Source organism: Pseudonaja textilis, chromosome Z (genome assembly GCF_049901715.1).
Source record: "Pseudonaja textilis isolate UNSWEBS1 chromosome Z, rPseTex1.2, whole genome shotgun sequence".
In the NCBI taxonomy this organism is placed as follows: Eukaryota; Metazoa; Chordata; class Lepidosauria; order Squamata; family Elapidae; genus Pseudonaja; species Pseudonaja textilis.
The window spans coordinates 109,414,341-109,438,084 of NC_142008.1; the positions used below are offsets into that span (position 1 = coordinate 109,414,341).

Consider the following 23,744-nt stretch of genomic DNA (forward strand, 5'->3'; position numbering starts at 1 on the left):
TATAAAATGACAATGTCAACTGCATATAAGGAAAATTTGTATGAGATGTTTTACAGGTGGCACTTACCCCCACGAGAATTGTGAGAATGTTCAAGAATAAATTGGATAAGTGTTGGAAATATCATCAGACACCTGGTTCATATTACCATATGTGGTGGACATGCTCGGATGCCAAAAGATACGGGACTATAATCCACACATGGCTAGAAAAAATGATAAAACAACACATAGACTTTAAACCTGAGTTATTTTTATTGGGAATTATACCAGAAATATACAGTAAAGAATTGAAATATTTGATTGTAAATGTTTTAACAGCAGCTAGAATTGTATTTTCTAAGAATAGGAAAAATGAAAAAATACCTATGCAGGAGGAAATTATTAAGAAAATCATGGATTGTGCTGAAATTAGTAAATTGACATTTGAAATCAGAGAACAAGAAGATAAACAATTTTATATGATATGGGATTTATTTTATCAATGGTTAGATAAAAAGACATGGTAAAGAAATATATTAGGAAGCTTTACAATAAAAAGTTAATAGATTGATATAGAATGCAATATAAAATATATAATCATTGGAGGAATGTATAAGATTAAATTATAATGAAATTTAGAATATCTTGCATAAAATGATGGAAAAATAGTTTAGTCAAATGAATAATGAATGATTGATAAATATATAAGCACATGTTACATTGACAAGGTGAGAATTTATACAACGTGAGTAATGGCAAAAAAAAAGGATAGCACAAAAGATTGTAACCAACTGACACACAGTATGTATATAATTGAATAATGGTTTTATGTTTTTATGTCTTGTTTGTATGTTTGTTGTAAAAAATAAAGAAAAAAGAAAAACCTGAACTTCTAGTTGCCTTTAAAAACACCTTTGGGACAACCATGATCTGTCTGGATGACTGAGGATCTCCATAGATAGTTATTTTGTGGCAAATGCTCTTTCCTAGTTTTGCAGGCAACTTTATCATGTATAGATATGATGGCACCATGCCCAATGGTGAGTCACCGAAAAGATGGTCTTCTAAATTTGTCTATCCAATAAGTCATTCTTTTATCTAAAAATAATTCATCTTTGTGATCTTTATTTTAAAATTGAAGAACTGAATAGCTCCAAACTAAACATTGGTAGTTTCTCTGGGGCTCAATAGATTCTTTTTTTAGATGAAAAGTCTTTTGAAAATAAAAAGCAAAGTGCTATATAAAAAAAAACCAAAGGCAAAATAACATGATGAAAAGGAAGTTGAAGGAGAAGATACATTGAGAGGTTTTGCAGCTGACTATGTCTCATACCACTTATGCAACTATTGCTCTTTCATTATAGTGCAAAACTTAAGGTGATCTTAAGAGAGAGTAGTAAAATACTACATATACATGCAAATATCATTCTTGAGTTGTAACACTGTTTCCCATTTCAGCTTGCTTTTGAAGGCCACCAGGAAATGTATCAGTCTGGAGGGAAACCCCTTTGACAGTTCATATCATGAACTGTCAAAAAAAAAGGAAGTTTCACCTTTTGTGATTATCTTTCAGTTTACAACATTGGGTAAGAATCTTTACACCACTAATCTTTGTTCACAAGTTAGATATCTTTAATAACATCCACAGATGTTGGAAAATCCAGGGAAGAGAATGAACTGGCTACATGAGATAGATGAATTCTTGCAAGGTAGAAGGATTGTTCTTATAGGCAAAATGTTTGTAAATGTCCTAGGACTGTGTTGGCAAACCTTTTCCGTACCTCGTGCTGAAACCGGAGCATGCCGCGGGGGAATGCGGAAAAATGGAAGAGCAGCTCCCTGATGCACACATGTGGGAGCACCAGAAACTGGAAGAGCAGTTCCTTGACACACAAGCAAGAATGCCAGAAACCAGAAGAGTAGCTTCCCTGGTGTGCATGCACACACCAGGAAACTGAGTTTCCAGTTTTTGGCGTACGCATGCATGCTGGCCACCTAGTCTTCCAGTTTCTGGCATGCATGCATGTGCAAAGACCAGCTGGCACATTGGAAACCGGGGAGCAGCCAGGGAGCTGCTCTTCCAGTTTCCAGCATTCCCACATGTGAAGACCAGCTGGCCAGCTAGAAGAGCAATGGGCAACAGCTGGTATGCCCTGAGAGATGGCTCTGCATGCCATAGTTTTGCCATCATAATCCTAGGAGATACCATCAAGGATGGTTTATGTAAATATTAAAACAGGGGGAAGCTGATTGCTTAATTACTGAATTTACACATAATCATCTACCTATGTAACAGGCTGTGATCATTATGGACCTGTCAACCATCAGACATAAAATCTGGCCTGGATTTCTGTTCTGCTACAGAGTTCTCAATGCAATGAACAGAAAACTCCATTGGAGTCGAAGAAGAATCAAGAAACAAACCACAGTCTGCAAGGCAATTTCAACAAACAATAAGCCAACTCTGGTTTAATCAGAGTTACAATCAGAGTTCAAATACCGGAAATCCAAAAAAATACCTTTGTTGATCAAAAAGACAATTTAGTTTAGAAACTGAGTTAAACAGAATTGTCAAGCTAGAATTCCTAGAACTATATCCAGATACCAATAGCAGGAAAGCATAGTTATCTGGAGAAACTTCATCCTACTCATGAATAATCCTTTATTCACAAAAAGTTGCTAAATGTTTCTCTGTGCAATCCAATGTTCATTTGCCTATACTTCCTGACATTCCTTGGTGTTTTGATATTGTCCCCCTAATCAGATGTGTAATCTTTGAAAACCTAAATACAGAGTGTACAGGCTCATGAATCACTGCTTTTATCTAGTTTCACATTGAAGTAAATTCTTCAAGCTTATCTCAAATATATAAAGTGTGTCCGACTTTCATGCATATATAAGCAAATGTCCAGAGGCAATCAATTCGCAAACAATTATCAAGAGTGAAAATCTGAGCTAATTTCCAAAGAAAAGCTCTTTACATCTAAGACTATATGCAGATAATTGATGGAGATCTTTATTGGCTTGTGCTATCTTTAGTAACTTTATAAAGCCTGTATTGTTTCCTAAATATCAATAGCGTTTGACATTGCCTGAAGAACCTGGCTATGTTTGAATTCCTTTGTCAAATAACTCCTAAGGAGCTCTTCTAAGTCCAGTTGTCTCTTGGCACAGAGAAATATTTTTACCCATCCTTAAAATGTGAGGAGAAAAGAGGTTACAAGAGAAGAATATATAAACAAATCCAGTAGCGAACACTTTCTTCCATTTGAGGAACAAAGTATTATTATAATTAATTCACTGGCTGCAGTAACTCTAAAATGAGACACCAGTGTCTTGGGTAATGCAATTGACTCTACATGGTGTAATCCTTAAAGAATATTTGAAAACTTTGTTGTTGTAAAATGTGGTTAGCAGGTTGCCAATTAATACACAATAGAATTTATTTCACTCATATCAAAACATGGAATTTGTTGATGGTTGTTCTCCTGATTGACCTTTAAGATATTTTTGAGTTGTGAAGTCCTAAAAAGACTGAAATTTGTCTGAAATAATGAACCTGTCTGGAAATTATTGTGGGATGGTAAGCCTATTTTTAATATGTCCACAGTTTATTTCTCAGGCCCAGGAATGTGTCTTCCTAAATTATAAAATCTGCTTCTTCAACAGTTGCACCCAATGCACAGCATAAACTCATTCTGTTTTTAAATGAGAAATGATGAGTTTATTAGCTAGGCCTTTTCAATTATTTGAATTAATTTTAATTGTTTTCATCTGATTTTGATTTTCTGTGTCCTATGTTTCATTAGTATTGTTATGTTTTTAGCCTCACTAGAAGGCAAAATCATGCAATTGTGTCTCATTTACTTTGGCCACATGGCAGAATTCACTGGATAAAGCCATTATGTTTAGAACAGTTAGCAGTAAAGAAAACCAAGCCGTTACTCAACACTATCAAAGCTGACACCAGCCAGACAATAGAAAAACTCAAAGAAATAGAGTAAGATCAAAAGATGTGGAGAGACCTGGCCCATAGAATTGCCAAGAGTCAGATGGAATGGATAACATCATCATCTTCATTGTCATTAGACATTCTGGGGGTAGCTGTGAGCAGAAATGCAAAACAGATGGAGAAGAAGGAGAAGGAAGAAGAAGGAGTCTTGTGTGGAAAATATTAAACCAGGGCGTTGCACAAAAATAGGGTCTTGCAGTGGATTAGAGAAATCTTGTGCTCCCACCAAGCTAATATCTGGAATTAAGTATCAATGAAATGAGAAAATGAAAAAATGCTTGATATTCTTCATTTGACAACTCTTCTCAAGGATTATGTCAAAGGGATTATTTTAGCAATACTTACATGTCTAAAGTAAAAGATAATGCCCTTTTTCCGTGCTACATGATCATGAACTACTTCCTGCCACTTTGGCCTTTATTTATGCAAAATTGAAAAGGACGGATCAGGATTTCCTTGAAGGACTCAGGTCATTAGTGTTGCACCATGTCTCCCTGGGTTGTATATAACTGTTGCTCAGAAAGCAAGAGAACATCTGAGAGAGATCCAGCTCAGCTGCCCACTACTTCTGCCCGTCCAGGAGAAGAATATCGCAAGGTGAGTGGCTGAAGAGATGCACACTATAGTGTAGCAGAACCAGATACGGAATGCATAAAAGCATAGCAGTGATAAGGTCTTATCACAGCTATGCTTTTAGGCCTTCCATATGAACAATGAACTATGAACAAAAGTTATATTCTCACCATAGCAGAAGTTTTATTAACCTGGTTTAGTTACAATATCTGCTTCTCAGTGTCTCAAAGAGAAAAGCAACTGCAACTTTATAAGAAATCAAATGCAAAACTTCATTTCCATAAGAACACTAGGCTCTTAATTCATGATATTTATTTACAGTGCATTTCAATACATGGAAAAAGACTATACACAAAAAATATTCTGTAATACATGTCTATATTTCTGGCAGTTGACATTAGTTGTAGCTTCTTCTCAGGTTAAGAAAGAAACTGATATTCCTGACATTGCTGCCCTGATGTATAATATGAGACATAACCATAATTTTGTTTGTAATGTCTGACCATATTCATAACTTTGCTCTAAAATTTATAAAATAAATTACTCAGGAGAGATCTGGGGCAAGATCTGAAGTACATGGTGTTCTGCTAGGATCATTGAGTCCAGGTTGTCCCAAATGTGTTTTTTCAAAGAGCAACTGGACTGTGCTTTTCCTTGAAGACATTTTGCTTCTCATCCAATCTGTTTCTTCAAGTTAGTTTCTTGGATGAGAAGTGAAAAGTCTTCAAGGAAAAACAAAGTCCAGTTGGCTTTTGAAAAAACACCTTTGGGACAACCATGACTTGGATGACTGAGAATCTTCATAGACAATGGATTCAGGTTTACCCTATGTAGAGTCAACAAGAGGTGGTATTCAGCAGGTACTGACCAGTTCTGGAGCACCGGTAGTGGAAATTTTGAATAGTTAGGAGAACTGGAAAATACCACCTCTGACTGGCCCTGCCCCCATCTATTCTCTGCCTCCCAAATCCCAGCTGATCAGCTGGGTCTTCTTTGGTTGTCCTGCACAGGAGAATGGAGCTGGAAAGCAGGTTAGTGGGGTGGTAACCTTTCCCCAGGAGTGGGGAGGGAATAGAGATTTTACAGTATCCTTCCCCTGCCATACCCACCAAGCCATGCCCAGCAAGTCACACCATGCCCATCAAGCCATGCCCACAGAACCAGTAGTAAAATATTTGAATCCCACTACTGGAGTCAACTTACTGAAATCAGCATGATTTCCTTGAACTTGCTAAAACATAAATATAGTAGATGTTGTTCTGTACCATATCAAATGTATAGTTTCTTCAGAATCCAAATAAGCTGAAAGCAGGATAGGAACTGCAATTTAAAAGAAGAAAAACACATATTCTTCTTTTCTTCAATCCCAAAGAATGGCAACTAAAGAATGCACTTCAGTTATTTAGTGTTCCTTTCTATCTTTGAAGGTAAACCAAAAGATGGCACTCCTCACTTACTTCAGCCTCAGCCTTCTTGGCGTCTTCTTTGCTGGCCCTTTCCTTCAAGGTAATTCCTTTGATATTTTTCAGTACCATTGGATGGTTGTCTTTTAATGCCCTTCAGGCTTTTTTATAGTATTGTAAACAAGAATTGTTCTGACATTTTAAATTATCTGTCCAATAGATGTTAAAGTGATGCTAAGCTAACAATGACTATGCTTCATAAAAATATAGATGTAGGTCGTTTTGAGCAAAACGTTCCTAGGCAAAGATTACATTACACTTAACACTACACTTTCAGGAATTAAACAGGGGAACTTTGGCATCTAATCTTTATTGACTAACACTAAATTATGATGTTCAATAATGTTATATCTGGAACACATTAGCCAAAGTTGAATTAACTCCTCCCTGGGTTTGATATCCATTATATGGAGAGGTTCTTTTCATCTTCTATAATTGTCTTGGGGGGTCCAGGAATAGTATTTCTTTCTGGGGTACTCTTGGTTCTAAGTTAGAGAGAGCCAGTGTCAATATTAAGGAAAAGACAAAAGATGTGGACTAGCGTTGGATGTGTCATTCTAGATTCATCAAAAGTCAATTGAAATTAATTGTCCTCTGAAGCTAGAAGAATTTACTTATTATATCAATCTTCAAAAATAAAAGGGCATTTACATTGGTGTATTACAATAGCTTATCCTCATTCTTATAGAACAGGGTTATCAAACTCAATTCTATTGAGGGCTGCATCAGGGCTGTTGTTGATTTCAGGGGAACTGGGAGGGTCATGGCTGACTGGGTGTGGCCAGCTTGATGCCACTCATTGGGCATGGCCAATTGGGTGGGCATTGTTAGGGATACACCCTAGCAGAATCTGCACAGCAGTCAGGTAGGCAGGCAAAATATGTGAGATAAACGTTTTTGTAGCTTACACTCAGTAAAACAGATACACAGTGCTAATTAAATAGTTTATTCCAGTAAGAGTTATAGCATAGTCAAACAGTCCATATATCATTCACTAGTTCAGTCCATCCGGGATTATTCAGTTGCAAATTCCAGTGTCAAAAAAGAGAGGTCAGTAAACTTACAAATATCAGTCCAGTAATATATCTCCTTGCAGTAGAGATATGAAGAAGTCAAAAACTCCTCTCTTCCTTCAGCAACTCAGCAGTAGGGGAAAACATGCAGTTAACAAACCATCAATCCATGCAATCCAGTAATTGTCAGGGAATCGTCAGGTTCTCTTGCTCCCTCTTATGGTGGTTTCACACCACACCCAAAATTACATGCTTTGCAGTTTTAAAGTGACACACACTTAAACTTACAATCATAGTTTATATATATTATTTTACCCAAACTACGTTAGGTAACCTATGTTATTCCTAACATTCTTCCCCTTTTGGGTAATATAATAATATATATATATATATATATTTGTTTTCTGAGGTTCTCGCGGGTATTTATATGTGGATCTTTGGTTGTTAGGGTTTCTCCCGCGTAGATTCGAAGTATCTAGGCAACGTTTCGATGAAGTCTCATTCATCATCTTCAGGCTTCTGTCTCCGGCTCTGTGCTTTTCAGAGTAATGTGAGATTGCAGCTGCTTCCTCCTTTAACTGCCAGTGGGGTGGGACTTGATTGGGTGGGGGCTTGGCTGTGTTCTGATTGGGTGGGGGTGTGTTCTCATTGGTAGGGGGTTTGGTTGTGTTCTGATTGGTTGGGGGTTAGCCGTGTTCTGATTGGTTGGAGGTGTGTTCTGTTCAGGTGGGGGCTTGGCTGTGCTCCGGTTAGTCTTAGTACCTACGAGTACCTAACATGAAGAAGGACACCAGACCCACACCCATGAGAGCCACACAAGATGCCACCACCACACTTCCATGTAGAAAACAGACTCTCACCCACTCAGAAGATGAGACACGACCATGGACCAGAAGCTGCACTACAGCTGCATCACTACCCACTTCAAACCCCTCCGAGCCATACATGAAGCAAACCGACACCCACTATGAAGATGCAACAGGACCACGAACTAGAAGCCAAACAGCAAGATCACAACTCACCAGCTCAAATCCCCAGCAACTAAGACTAACCGGAGCACAGCCAAGCCCCACCTGAACAGAACACACCTCCAACCAATCAGAACACGGCTAACCCCCAACCAATCAGAACACAACCAAACCCCTACCAATGAGAACACACCCCACCCAATCAGAACACAGCCAAGCCCCCACCCAATCAAGTCCCACCCCACTGGCAGTTAAAAGGAGGAAGCAGCTGCAATCTCACATTACTCTGAAAAGCACAGAGCCGGAGACAGAAGCCTGAAGATGATGAATGAGACTTCATCGAAAGCGTTGCCTAGATACTTGAATCTTACGCGGGAGAAAACCCGAACAACCAAAGATCCATATATATATATATATATATATATATATATATATATATATATATATATATACAACCTTAACCCATAGTCATCACAACTCTCTTTGTGTTTCACTGCAGCTTGGGCTTTTGTAAATTGATCAGCAATATTTTGCTCAGTCATACAATATTCCAATCTTATTAAACCATTTTTTACAGATTGCCTTACATTCAGATATCTAAGATCTGTATGCTTAGATCTTGTTTTCACAGCAATATTTGTAGCCATCCGTATGGCTGCTTGATTGTCCTCATACACTACAATGGAATCATTAACAGTTAGTCCCATATCCAACAACAACTGTTTATACAGAATTAAATCAGTACATAATAAGGATAGACATGAAAATTCTGCTTCCATTGTGGACATACTTATGTGTTGCTGTCTAATTGACCTCCAACCAATCAATGCTTTTCCTAATAGTATAGCCATTCCTGAAGTTGATTTCCTAGTGTTTATATCTGTTGCAAAACTTGCATCAGCATATGCACTTAAAATCAAAACGTCTTTTGGCTCCAAATACAATGCATAGTGCATTGTCCTTTTTGCCCTTTGCCGCTTGCCAGTGTCGTTCAGCGGATTCAGCGTTGAATCGAGCCAATTGATTAACGCTATAGGCAATATCTGGCCTTGACCAATTACTAATGTACAATAGACTACCAATTAGCGACTGATAGATAGTCTTATCGAATTTTGAACTCTGAGCATCAGTGCGGCAAAATTCCTGACTCATTGGAGTTTTTGCTGGTTTACAAAGTTCCATCTTATATGTTTTTAGTAATTGATAAATCTTATCCTCTTGAGATATCTTATAGCCACCGTTGGTTTTATTTATTGTCAATCCGAGATACTGTTTTATCTCTCCTAATTGCTTTAATTTTATCCTCTTACCTAATAATGATATTATTTCAGTAGCTTCATTATTAGTTTTTGTAATTAAAGCAATATCATCTGTAAACAACAATAATAATGACACTATTCCATTTGTCTCTCTTTTAAATAAACATGGATCAGCTAAACCTGCTTTAAACCCTATATTGTTTAACTCCTTAACAATATATTGGTTCCATTCGTAACCAGATTGTTTTAATCCATAGAGACTCTTTTTAAGTTTCCAACAGTCATTATTAGTTTTATCACCCTTAATCCCTACAGGTTTCTTTAGGTATATAGTGTGCTGCAATGGTGCATGCAGATAGACAGTTTCTACATCTAAATGATTTATGATATAGTTTTTCTTAGCTGCCCACACTAAAGCTGCTCTCAAGGTTGTCGCTTTTAGACTCGGTGCAAACACTTCATCATAATCACATGCAGTTTGATTAAATCCTTGAGCTACCAACCTAGCCTTATGGGTAACAGTCCCATTTTTACCTGTTTTTAATTTAAATATCCATTTGCATCCAATGGACTTTTCACCTGGAGGTAATTTAGCATTCTCATAGACTCCTATCTGTTTTAATGAATTCAGTTCCTTTTGCATTGCTGTATGCCAGTTCTCTTGATCCTTTGCAGGATACATTTTTAGTTCTTCCACAGTAGTTGGAATTTTACTAACTTGGCAAACTACACTTGCTTGGTACCTATCAGGTGGTCTACTTTCACGTGTTGACCTTCTAGGTAGTACAGGGCTTACAGGTGGACTTTTATCTATCACCTGTTCCTGGTTATCTATTTCTTCTTGTTCACTTATTTTTTCCTGTTTTGGTCCTATTTGCTCTTCCTTTACTTCCTCTTTAATTGGACTTTTCTTATTACTGGTATGGTGGTTTGGTCTTTTGTAGGTTTCTATAATTACATCTTTATTCGAATCTTGCTCTAGTTTTTCCCATCCTACATGTTCCAGGAATTGTGCACTAGCACTACAGTAAATTCTAGTTGTACCCTCTTCCCAGAACCTGTAAGATTTATGGTTAGATTCGTAACCTACAAAAAATAATCTTTTAGCCCTATGCTGTCCCTTATGTCTCAGTTGTGTAGGAATATGCACCCATGCTGGTGCTCCAAATGTGTGCATATAGCTTAGGTCAGGTTTTCTACCATGCCACCGTGTGAATGGTAATTCACCTGTTGTTGAGTTAACAACATTATTCAATATATGATTACCACACATTATTGCTTCTCCCCACAAATTTTCAGGTAATCCTGAATCCGACAACATAGTACGAGCCATTGCCTGTATTGTTTGGCCTCGTCTTTCTATAAAGGAATTATGTTGTGGCCTATATGGTGCAGACCTTTTATGTTCTACACCTGCCATCTTCAGTCTATTTTGGAATTTATTATTTATAAATTCCGTACCATTATCAGTTACAAGAGTTACTAGTTTCCTTTTAGTTTTTCTTTCTGCAAACTTCAACCAATTAAAGAAATTTTGATGTTTCCGTTTTACTCTTCATTAAATAACAGAAACCATATCTAGAATAATGATCCATTATACTTAATATATAACGAGCACCTCCCACACTTGGTTTTTTAGGACCTATAATATCAGCAAATACGACCTCTAGAGGCTCTTTAGTTTTAAATCCATTAATTCTATTTGCTGGTATTACCTTGCCTTTTTCTTGACTGCAAGCATTGCAGTGCAAATACTTACTGCAAGGCTTCAGTTTTATACCTTTAGACAGTTCAACCGTTTGCTTGAGCATTTTAAAATTTATATGCCCTAAACGTCTGTGTAACAAATGTATGCATTCATCATGAGGTTTAACGTTATTATACACTGTGTTAGCCACTCTAATTGATTATCATTTAACACATACAATTCACCTTTTAAAGTTGCAGTCACTTTTTTACCTTCCTTTTCTATTATGCAGTTTTCTCCCCTAAAGGTAACTACATAACCTAGTTTAATCAAAACTCTAACTGAAAGCAAATTAAACTTAAGTTGTGGTACATATAACATTTTTACATTTTCTTGTATGCAAGAACAATATGCAGTACCTTCAGCTTTTGCTTTAAGTTTCCAGCCATTAGCAAACGATATCTGCTGTGAACTCGTGGACATCTTAATAAATCTTTTCTTATCTTTCGTTATGCAGTGCGATGCTCCACTATCTACCACCCAAAAATTATTATTGTTCACAGTTTTGTTGCTATACATGGCTAACTCTAAGCATTTTTCATCCTTTTGATGCCCTTTTGCATTCTGGCTGACATTTTGGCGTTTTTCTTTCTTGCAGAATCTAGCCAAATGTCCCTTTCTTCCACAATTAAAACATTTTCTAATTGTGTAGGCTGACGAAGATAATTCCTCTTCTTGTGGTTGTTCCCTTCTGAGTTGATCCCTTTCAAGCCTTCTCCTGGCTTCTTCAATTAATCTGCCAGTAATGTCAGTTAATGTGAGGTTATCTTTTGGCAGAACTTCCAGCAAAGTTACATAGTCGTCATAGCTCTCATCTAATGAAAACAAAATTATATAAACCTGATGTAGTTCAGTGAAGATAAGCTCTTTTTCATGCAGCTCCTGAAAAATCCTCTTCATAGTGTTTATATGAGTCAACATGTCTCCATTCTTTTGAAGATGTGTTCTGAACAGCTTCCGTGTAAGATTTATATGTGCTCCTACACTGTCTCGAACATAAATCTTCTTTAAATTCTCCCAGCACTTAGCAGCTGTTTCTTCTCCACGAATATGGACAAGCTGCTGGTCACAGAGTGTCAGTCCTATTATACAGAGAGCTTGCTCATTCTTTAGTTTATATTCTTGTATTTTCTGGGCATCATCTTCATCCTCCGGATCCCAAGCATCTACCTCTGGTGGGTTTTGAATTATACTCCACAAACCTTCTCTGCGTAGAAGTAGGCTGCATTTCATAGACCATGAAACATAGTTTGTTCCATCCAGTTTGGATATTAGAGACAAACTTGGTAAATTGACTTGTGCCATCTTTCTCTGGATATTAAACTATAATTAATAAAACACAGCTGTCTGTTTACAGTATTGTGTAACTACACTAACTCTCACTTTATATAAGCCTGTTATATCCTGGTTAGTCTGACTGTGCAGCTGGGCCCATAACCAGTGTTAGGGATACACCCTAGCAGAATCTGCACAGCAGTCAGGTAGGCAGGCAAAATATGTGAGATAAACGTTTTTGTAGCTTACACTCAGTAAAACAGATACACAGTGCTAATTAAATAGTTTATTCCAGTAAGAGTTATAGCATAGTCAAACAGTCCATATATCATTCACTAGTTCAGTCCATCCGGGATTATTCAGTTGCAAATTCCAGTGTCGAAAAAGAGAGGTCAGTAAACTTACAAATATCAGTCCAGTAATATATCTCCTTGCAGTAGAGATATGAAGAAGTCAAAAACTCCTCTCTTCCTTCAGCAACTCAGCAGTAGGGGAAAACACGCAGTTAACAAACCATCAATCCATGCAATCCAGTAATTGTCAGGGAATCGTCAGGTTCTCTTGCTCCCTCTTATGGTGGTTTCACACCGCACCCAAAATTACATGCTTTGCAGTTTTAAAGTGACACACACTTAAACTTACAATCATAGTTTATATATATTATTTTACCCAAACTACGTTAGGTAACCTATGTTATTCCTAACAGGCGTGTCCACCTTGACGCCAATCCCCAAACTGCTGGTATATTTCCTCTTCGCACTGGGTAGACCAGGCTGAAACCATGCTGGCCTGATGTTTCCACTTCGCATTGGGTAGGCCGGCCTGAAGAGACATGGGCAGGCCCTTTACATTTTCCAGAATGGCCCCATGGGCCAGATCCAACCACATCACAGCCGCATCTAGCCAGCCGGCTTTGTGTTTGACATCCCTGTTATAGACAATAAAAGAAATTCCATAATGTATGAGAGTTTTCTCTTGTGGCTAGGGTCACTTATGTGTCCACCTAAACGGTTTATTTGAAAAAGCTATAGTTCCTTCCAATATTACCAAGATTTACCACAAGTCCATTTTTACTTGCCAGTTCAGATCCAGAGACAATATCAAAGTAATGAATTTGTAATGTCCATAGAATCAAACATTTTAAAATGTATTTATCACCCAGTAGCTAAAAAGCAGCATCCCAATTTGTCTTTAATAGAAAAATCAGGATAAATTTGTTTCCTCATTTCATATTTGGGAGTTATTTAATATTAATTTATATCAGTTTGGATGTGTTTATGTATGCGATCTGATCAGATAACATAATAAGGTAAAATAAGCAATCAAGGAAGAATTCAATGGAATGCGAAGTCCCATTTCCCAGGTTAATGTAGAGTGATAGTTAAAAATCATAATTCACTGCCATCAAGGATTGTTATAGCCACCAGTGTTGATAGTTTAAAAAGAGGACAATACCAAATTCAAGATGAACAGGACTATCCATGGCTGTTAGATCTGATCATTGTTTACTACTTCTGAATCACAGCTACCATATAAAACATTAGGTATTTAGAAAAAGCAATGGAAAAGCCCTCTAGCCTCATCTCCACACATGGAATTTTCTTGAATGTCCTTAGTTTGCCACCATGTGTCACAAAATCTTGAATTACAGGAGCCATTAAACCTAGCAAGATGTTCTGTCTTCTTTTTCACGGTCCTCTTTAAATGCAATGGAGACCAACGCATATAAAACCTAGTAGCTCTGAAAAAAACATAATGAAAGGTCTCTAACCTGGGGTGGGCTGCTGGTGGTTCATGAGGGTTCAGGAGAGCCCCTAGCTAAAATTCTGTGCAGTTCAAAGAACCCCCAAATCCCACTCCTGACTGACCCCGTCCACCCCACCCCACCCCTCCCAGGAGTCTCCACATGGCCCGTTTTAGATGCAGGTAAGTGCAGGGCATGAGCGGAGGCTCAGGGAGGGTGAAAATGGGCCTCCTGGAAGTTCGTAAGGCTGGAAATGGGCCTGTTTCTGGCTTCCAGAGAGCTCCCAGAGCCCAGAGAGGGCGTTTTTGCCCTCATGGAGGCTCAAGGAAAGCCTCCAGAGCCCGGGGAGGGAAAAAAATACCCTCCACACTATGGTGCAGGAGGCTGATTAGACCACGCCCACCATAGCCATGCCCACCCAGCAACCAGGCAGAGAACCCATTGCTAAAATGTTTGAAGCCCACCTTTGTCTCTAACCCTTTCTTTTGCACAAGGAATCCTCTTGAATTCTCCTAGTTGACTACCAGTTGAGGATATTGTTGAAATAGTCATCCCAATCTAGCAAGATGCTTCTTTTGTTCCCAGAATTCTGTGTAATCATCATGTTCTTATGTCTTTTAATATTCTTTTTCATCACGCTTTTTAACATAGTGGAGGCTGACACTTGTGCCAGAGAATGGCTGCAAAACCAAGGCAACTGCTATGCCTATTTTGATCAGAGGTTAACATGGCATGAGGCTGAGGTAAGAAGCATTTCTTCCACTCAACATCTATTATATAGAAAATATAGAAAAAAGTTTGTAGGGTGATGGATAGATTGGGATTATCTCTGTTGCAGATTTTGAGCTATAATATATATTGCACCATCTTATATTTGAACCACATATATTCTTTATCAACACTCTCAGTAAAAGTACTCTTAAAGTTGGATCTGGAAAGAAAGATGCATTAGTGTAACTTCAAGATTTGACCAAGTTGATGTGTAAAATTAACATCTCCCCAAAAGACCTGAAAACATCCCTTCAATTCTTATTATACAAATGATTGACCACATTTGGAATTCTACAAAGCTTAACACATGGGAAGTTTCACAGATCCTGTATTGTGGAAAATGATCACAGAAGTCATATTCTTTTTGGCTTTCTTCAGATTGAGTGCCAGAGCTATGGCCGTGGGGCTCACCTTGCCTCCATCCTTACCAAAGCAGAGACTCTCCTGGTAGCTGAGCACATATCCACTTACCAACAGGAACTCAGTAATGTCTGGATTGGACTCCATGATGTCCGTCAGGTGAGATCATCTAATTTAACTCTGCCTTTATTTATCACTACCAGGGCTGTTTATTGACTTGCCTAAATCCTGTAGATGCCTGCTCATACTCCACCACTAAAAAAACCAGTTCTTCTAATTATAGATAAAAATTACCAGTCAATTTTTTAGACAAAGCTCTCATTCTCTCAAGCATATTTTCTTTCCAGACTGGGAAGTGGAGATGGGCTGATGAATCCACTTACAACTACAAATCCTGGATGAACTACCAGCCAGATAACTATGACAAAAATGAGCATTGCGTGGAGCTGCGACGATCCACAGGTAAGTAAACCTCCCAGAACTTCTCTGAACTTCTTCAAGATCTTGCAACTTCTCTCAGTCTATAGGGAATCATAGGTCTGTCAGTCTGTCTATCCAGTCAACAGTGGAGAAATTATCTGGTCTAATTTTAGGATGAAGTGGGTAAACATTTTCACAGAATGCCATATAAGAGTCAAATGTTCTTATACGTTCAAAAGATGGAATTGAAACCAAACTACATCTTTCTCTTCTTTTTTTGTTTCAAGTTTTTACAGTGTGTAAAAATTCCAATTTCAATTGAGCATTGTGTTGTCTGGGTAGAAATATTTTTAGGATATAATAATCAAAATGTTTACAACAATGTTCATTACATTGATGTTAATTATAGTAGTATCAGTAATATTAAAAATATTATTTACTTAACCAATTCAACATGTCTTTCTTATATCACTGATCCTATCTATTTCCCTGTATCTAGCTCCTGTTTTTTCCAGCTAGCCATTGATTAAAATAAGTCTCAAGTCAGAAAGCATTCAGTTTCCTTCTTTTCCTTGATTATAAGTGTTAGCCTATCCATTTCTGCACATTCTAATATTTTTTTTCATCACATTTTCATCTGTTGGGATCTCTTCACCAAACTACATCTTTCTTAATTTGTCTCAAACACAGACATGTACAATACAGGTAGTCCTTGACTTACGACCATAATCAAGCCCATAGTTTATTTTGCTAAGCGAGACAGTTGTTAAGTGAATTTTATGACCTTTCTTGCCACAGGTGTTAAGTGAATTACTGCAGTTGTTAAGTTAGTAACATCATTGTTAAGTGAATTTGGCTTGATTTTGCTTGTCAGATGGCCATAATAGGTAATCACATAACCCTTGGACACTGAAACCGTCATAAATATGAACCAGTTGCCAAGCATCCAGGTTTTGGTCACCTGACCATGCAGATGCTGCAATGGTTGTAAGTGTGAAAAAATGGTCATACGCCACTTTTTTTCAGTGCTGTTCTAACTTCAAATAGTCACAAATGAATTGTTGAAAGTTGAGTAAATATATAGTAAATACAGAGTAAATATACAGTAAATGTATATTGGAATGAATTCTCATTCTTCTGAATCCTGCACTTTGGAGAAAGAAAAAAAGCCCTTTTCTGCATCAAATAATAATAACCCTTTTCTCATTTCTGTTTCAGGCTTTAAACTATGGAACGACATTCAATGCAACATACGTAATGCCTACATCTGCAAACATGAGTTGTAAATATGACTGAAGCTTCTCCCTGCTCTTCCCAGGATGCTGGTGTGATGTAGTAAAGTATTTTCCCACTTATCTCATTACCTGCTCATATTGCATAGAGAAGAAGTTTTCTTTCATCTTCTTCAAAACTGAACTCACAAGAACCGTCGCTTTGGTTCTCCTGAACCTTTCTCATGACACAATACAATATTAATAAAAATATTCTGAAGCATATCTTTTCTGAAGTTGTCCTTTTTGGTTTATTTATTTCTCCTCTTCCACAATAACAACATGCAAAGGCGGACAAGACATGTTTCATTCATCTTTCTCTGTTATGAAGATGTAAAGTTAATATGTGTTGGTCATTTATCCAATGCCTTCCTGCTCAAATTTCATCTTCTACATATCTATTCTATTAAAACCATGGACTTTCTTTCTATCTGGAATTTTGCTTTGTTTTGCATTTTGAAGTCCATGGGTAATCCAAAAGCTTTGACAAAAAAAATTCTTGTATTGCACGATTAATATGTGTTAACTGAGTAGATTAACTTCCAACTTTTCCTATAATTTCCTTTAGTTTAGTTTACTTTATTGTCATTACACTTCATACAACGAAATCAAACACCATCTTCAGTGCGCATCATGACCATGAAAATAAACACAAACACACATCCTTCACCCTCCACACATTGAACTGAAACCCCCCGACATCACACCAATAATGCACTATACAGCAGAATTCAAAAGAGCTACTGCCCTGGGATAGAAGCTGTTTTTCAGCCTATTTGTCCTTGTTTTTATTATTCTGTACCATCTGCCAGATGGTAATAGTTCAAAAAAAGTGTTCCCAGGAAGAGATTAATCTTTGAGAATGTTTTGAACTTTCTAATGGCAGCAGGAGCTATAAAGCTCTTCCAAAGTGGGGAGAGGGCAACCAATGATCTTCTGGGGAATGACATTAATCTTTTGGAGTGCTTTCCTATCTGCCACTGTGCTACTCTTAATAAAAAAAAAAAACGCTGTGATATTCTTAAATAAAAGAAAGTTGCCAATACCTATCATTTTTTCACCCTAAAATATTTTTAATGCCAGATAAATATTTAGCAAGCCTCTAAAGATGCTACAGATTGTCTTTGGAGATTACTAAGAGATATTAACAACATCTATAGACTATGCAAAAGAGACAATCAACCAGTCCAAAAAGAGAGCAAAAAGACTCCAGTACATCTCCATGAGTAATCAACTCCCAGACCAGCATAGATTAACTCCAAGAAGGTTAACTTCAGACCAACAATCAAGTATACAATAATCAAAAAACCATCAAAGAGCCATCAGTAAACGGCACAACTGAAAAATCTCTAAGACTGCCCACACTCACAAAGACAGGAAAATCACCAGAATATAAACTGATAGCAAACAACCCTCCTTACTAGCACTGATGATGTTAGGGTTACACTCCTCACTAGCACTGATGATGTTACTAGTTAGGGTAATGAAACGTCTGCAAAAAGCAAGCAAGCTCAGAGAGCACCAAGGATCCCTCATATCTTTGGGATACAACATGACAGTTTCCATTTAGTTGGACTTAAATTAAATGAATCTAACAAAGTCAAGTTGAGATTCAGAAACTGGACATTACAGGGACCTGCCATAGCCATCTTGTCCCAAAGTTGATTTTTCAAGAGGCAACTGGACTTTCTGGTTTTTTTTAAAGATGTTTCACTTCTCATCCAACAAGCTTCTTCTGAAGAACTAAAGAAGCTTCTTGGATGAGAAGCTAAACATATTTTTTTAAAAAAATCAGAAAGTCCAGTTGCCTCTTGAAAAAGCAACTTTGAGACAACCATGACCTGGATGACTGAGAATCTCCATAGACACATAGCCATCTTGTTGCTCACTTCTGTCTAAGAGATTAGTGTTTTCCTTCTCTTTAATGAAAAGTTGCCCTCTTTATCAAATAATAAATGAATTGCAAGCTATGCAGTTAAGCCTCATAGTAATAGGGACTTTAACAATCAACTAAAGAAGATAAAATTTTGTCTTTCTTACCTCAGCAGATGTTGTCATCTAGTCGCTCTGTCTGAACTCAGGAGTTAAATAGATTCCAAGGTAATTAATTCTTGAATGGGTAGACATCAGTATTATACACTGAACTCAGAAATGAAGATATATTACAGAAGGAGACAATTCATACTTTGACCAGAAAAAAGCACATAGTTAGATAAGATTACATTAGATTCAATATTATTGTCATTGCACATGAACACAGGCAACGAAATGCAGTTAGCATCTAACCAGAAGTGCAAAACAGCAATGAAGTATAAATATATACAGTATATACAGATATACAAAATATATTACTATATATGGATATACAGAATATCTATGAATATACAGAATATATGTTTATGAAAGGAATATATACGACGTTACAGAGTGTTTATGAACACATTGAATATAAGTATAATGCACAGAGAGTTTATACAAGATATATTATATATTATCAGGGGAAGTATCAGTGTGTTGGGGGGGGAATAGATGAGTTGAGGAGTTCAGTAAGGAGACCACTGTATGATAGAAGCTGTTCCTTAGCCTGCTGGTCTTGGACTGCAGGCACCTGAACCTCTTCCCAGATAGAAGAAGGGTAAACAGTTTATGGGCTGGATGTCCATATACCATAATTCTTCAGAATTTGTCTTGATTTTATTTAATTATCCCAACTTTCTCTATGGTCCTACTTCCCTCATCTCATTTGGGAAGGTCAGAGGGCAGCAGTTTTCAAAAGTACCTAAACCATAACCTGACCATGTAGTAAAGTATTTTCCAATTAGTACACCTGGCCTGCCAAACCCCTGAAATTTACCATTTTTAGCTTATTGCTGCAATGACCAAGCTGTGCATCATAACTGATATTGCCACCCAAGGAAAATTTGTCTTCTGCAAAGACCAACACCTATCATTGAAAAGGAGGACACAAGAAGCCAGAGATGAATTTCATTCCTTACTGATAAGAAGAGTTAGTGGAAATTTGACCCTTCACAAATAGAGGAAATGGGACATGAAAACTATCTGCACTTAGAATTAAAGATTCTGATAGATCACACAACTAAATCAATTTGATTGGAACCTGTTAAAATCACTCCTGCATGGGCATACTTATAACCTTTCTCCAACCTTATAGCACACTAGATACCAAGAACAAAACTGCCATATTTATCTGAGTCACCTGAATTGCATCTGGGGAACATTTAAGTTGAGGGTAAACTCTTCACATCATAAAGTCTTTAGAAAGCTGTCTTTTTATTGGTGTAATAAACAAAAAAGGAACAGACATAACACGCACAATACACAAAAAGAGAACTTAAAAAAAACATTTTAAAACAACAACATTTTTAAAAAACAACAAGAAGAAAAACAATATGATTATAAACAGAATTTCTATAAAGATTCTCAGTCATCCAGGTCATGGTTGTCCCAAAGGTGCTTTTTCAAGAGGCAACTGGACTTTCTGGTTTTTCTTTGAAAACATTTTGCTTCTCATCATTCAGAAAGCTGAAGAAGCTTCTTGGATGAGAAGCAAAATGTCTTCAAAGAAAAACCAAAAAGTCCAGTCGCCTCTTGAAAAAACACCTTTGGGACAACTATAAAGAGACTGAATCTCAAGAGGGGAAAAAAAATCCTCTGATTTTGAAATCATAAATGAATCCTTGACTGCATGAAATAACCTTGTCCAGATTTGCTTCTACATTAGAGTGAAATAAGTTCAAAGATGGGAAACATATCTCATCCATCCAAACTATAAAATCAGGGACACTAGAGTCTTCTCATCAAAGGAAAAACATCAATATAAACTATGTATCATAAATCCAATTTGCCATGGTTAGATAAATTCCAAATTATTGGTCTCAGCTTCAATATCACATCAACTTCTTTACACATGATATCTCTTCTCAACACTTTATGGAGAAATGTCTAAACATTACATTAAAATAGAACAATCTTCTACCCATCTTCTCAAATTCAAATATACTAAAGATCTTCTGGAGCATCCAATGTCAGCCTCATGAAATTAAAAAGATCTAAGATTTTAGGAGCTGTACTTCAAATAATGGCATGCTAATTTCTTCAAACAAGATATTCCAGCTACTGTATATCTCTGCATGAAGTGAATAAGAAATGGTTATATCATGGCTATGTCCCAAGGAGTGGGTAAAAACCCTGAATATATGTCTGGAGGAAATCATGGGATTAGGGCCCATAAAATGGATTTGCTTGCCTGCTTAGACTGATTTGTCTGCCTCAGTGAACCAGAACATAGTTAATAGCCCAATGGATGCTTTGAAAACACTGAGGACATCTGAATTATCTTGCAAAAGTAGAACTTTAGCTTACATTCTAAGACCTGGTGTCCAGCTACATGAAGTGAGCGGGTAACATTTCTACTTTATTAACTTCTCCTTTCCACCAGTGGTGACAATATCTGAAGTCTTTGCCATTTGGACCTTGGACACCACTTTTGGACACCATAAAGGGTATTAGCTAGAAATTTCTTCTTCATTCATACTTGTTCCTTCTTCTGCTTTCCTTTCATTGGATGAGTCACCATTTGTGACTGATAGGACCTTCAAGGTTACTTCCTCACCAGGTTGACACCTTCACTAAATCCTCAATATAATGGTGGTTGTGGATGTATGAACCTTAGTGAGGAAAATGCCATGATGCATTTCAGACATCATTGAGCTGATAAATGTGTAATAAGAACAGGCTTTATGGTGTCTCAATGGTGGCTCTTTAGATTTACAAGATACTCTGTGTTTCAAGTGAGATCTTGGCCTTTCCCCTTCATCTTCTTTTCAAAAAGTCAAAGTTCTTCCTTCCTTTTTCTCCTTTCCCCACATAGACAGAGACTTTTAACAGGTAGACCTTTGGAACAGTTAACTACAGTAAAGGTAAAGGTTCCTCTTGCACATACGTGCTAGTCATTTCTGGCTCTAGGGGCCAGTGCTCATCTCCATTACAAAGTCAAAGAGCCAGCGCTGTCCAAAGATGTCTTCATGGTCATGTGACCAACATGACTAAACACTGAAGGTGCACGGAATGCTGTTACCTTCCCACCAAAGTGGTCCCTATTTTTCTACTTGCATTTTTACATGCTTTCAAACTGCTAGGTTGGCAGAAGCTGGGACAAGTAATGAGAGATCACTCTATTATGTAGTGCTAGGGATTCAAACCGCTGAACTGCTGACCTTTCTCATTGACAAGCTCAGCGTCTTAGCCACTGAGCCACTGGGGCCCTTAACTATAGTGCCTTAATTAATTTTATTCTTCTATTTGGACCTTAATGATGTGTGTTTCCCCCAAAAAATATTAATGAGCTTGGTTGTATTCAAACATGTATGTTCTGCTAAAGACAGAGCCTAGATGAATGAAATGTAGAGATAAATGAAGAGGTTAAATTCAGCAACAAAGTTCCCTGTGCTGTACTACCATGTATTATATTCTTTTTTTCTTCTCAAGTATCTGGGCATCTTTCTAAACCAATCATTATGTTGGTACTATCCATCACTGAATCTTATTGATTTTCTGCAAAAGTTTCAGAGTAGGCAGGATAGAAGCAACACCATACAAAGGAGTGTGGTGTGATATGCCAAGAGTAGCTGGAGAACAATCATGTGTTGCAAATGGTCTACAATATCTCCATTCCTTCAATTTGTTCAAAGATGGCTTCCTGTCACTCAGTAGCTTTCCTTGTTTCATTCCAGGAGTTATAAAGGTCTCCAAATAGCATGTATTTGGATCCCTTTTTTTTTCCTTTTGAGAGTTCAGGGTAGCAGAGTAACACATCTAAAGCTGCCATATTGGTGGACCTTAATACATATTTTCACTGGAAAAATCAACTCACAACAATATGAGTCTATAGAGATGTCTTACCTTCTTAATCTATTATAGTCCTAGATTCTTTTCTCTACTTCCACCCATTCTTCCTGATTCCTCTTATAAAATTATATAAATAGTATCATTAGAGAAGTAGGAGCAAGAAACAGATATTAAGCAAGGACACTATAGAAAACAGAATTTTGCCACAGAACAGGAAACACTTGAGTTAAGCCAGATTACTCACTGGCATTTAAAGTCAATGGAATGAGGAAAATAAACACATGTTTTCATGGCAGAATTGATTGTCTCCATTTGATACCCTTTCTCAAGGATAATAAAGTCAGACCAAAGATTTCAGTTGCGTGTACATTCTCAAAATAAATCATAATGTCCCTTCTTCATTGCTTCTTATGATTGGCTTCACAAATTACTTCACACCGCTTTCACTTTTAGTTACGCAAAAATGAAAAGGACAGACCAGGATTTCCTTGAAGGACTTGGGTCATTGATGTTGAACCATATCTGTCTTAGGCTCTATAAAACTGTTGCTCAGAAAGCAAGAGAGCATCCAAGAGGGATCCAACTTGACTCTCACCACTTCATTCAGAAAGAGAAGAACATCCCAAGGTGAGCCGCTGGAGAAATAAGATTCTTATGAGAGGGCTTCTTCTTCTAGTCTGTAGAAAGTATAAAGGACCTTCTGTACTTTGTGAAAGGCTCTCAAGCAAAATAGTGTTAAGAGGGTTATAACAAGGATTTCTGAGAACTCTTAAATATAAGAATGAGAGACACAGCTTAAGTCATTGCTGCACAACCCCCCTTATTTTTTATTTTTATTAATTTTATTTGTCAAGCATATATTAGATAACAGATATAAGTATAAACATGATTATTAATACATGAAATGGATAAGAATAGGGATGGTAGGCACGTTGGTGCACTTATGGACACCCCTTAAAGATCTCTTAGGAAGTGAGGTCAAACAGTAGACAGTCTAAGGTTGAAGTTTTTGGGGTTTTGG

At 37.2% G+C, this 23,744-nt stretch overlaps 1 protein-coding gene across 1 annotated transcript; it reads left to right on the top strand.

The window, feature by feature from the left end:
- The first annotated feature begins 4,477 nt into the window (after nt 1-4,477).
- LOC113449539 (C-type lectin Cal-like) lies at nt 4,478-16,949 on the top strand. The gene is made up of 6 exons (XM_026720634.2): nt 4,478-4,588; nt 5,992-6,070; nt 14,685-14,776; nt 15,183-15,323; nt 15,512-15,626; nt 16,803-16,949. The coding sequence occupies exons 1-6, from the start codon at nt 4,478-4,480 to the stop codon at nt 16,868-16,870; spliced, it is 606 nt and encodes a 201-aa protein (XP_026576419.2). The 3' UTR covers nt 16,871-16,949.
- Nucleotides 16,950-23,744: the final 6,795 nt, after the last annotated feature.

Excerpts from the sequence above, each read along its gene's own strand:
- LOC113449539 (XM_026720634.2), top strand. The coding sequence starts at position 4,478 with ATGTCTCCCTGGGTTGTATATAACTGTTGCTCAGAAAGCAAGAGAACA. Across the intron at positions 4,589-5,991 it reads CAGGAGAAGAATATCGCAAG|GTAAACCAAAAGATGGCACT; the intron begins GTGAGTGGCTGA and ends CTATCTTTGAAG. Across the intron at positions 14,777-15,182 it reads TAACATGGCATGAGGCTGAG|ATTGAGTGCCAGAGCTATGG; the intron begins GTAAGAAGCATT and ends GGCTTTCTTCAG.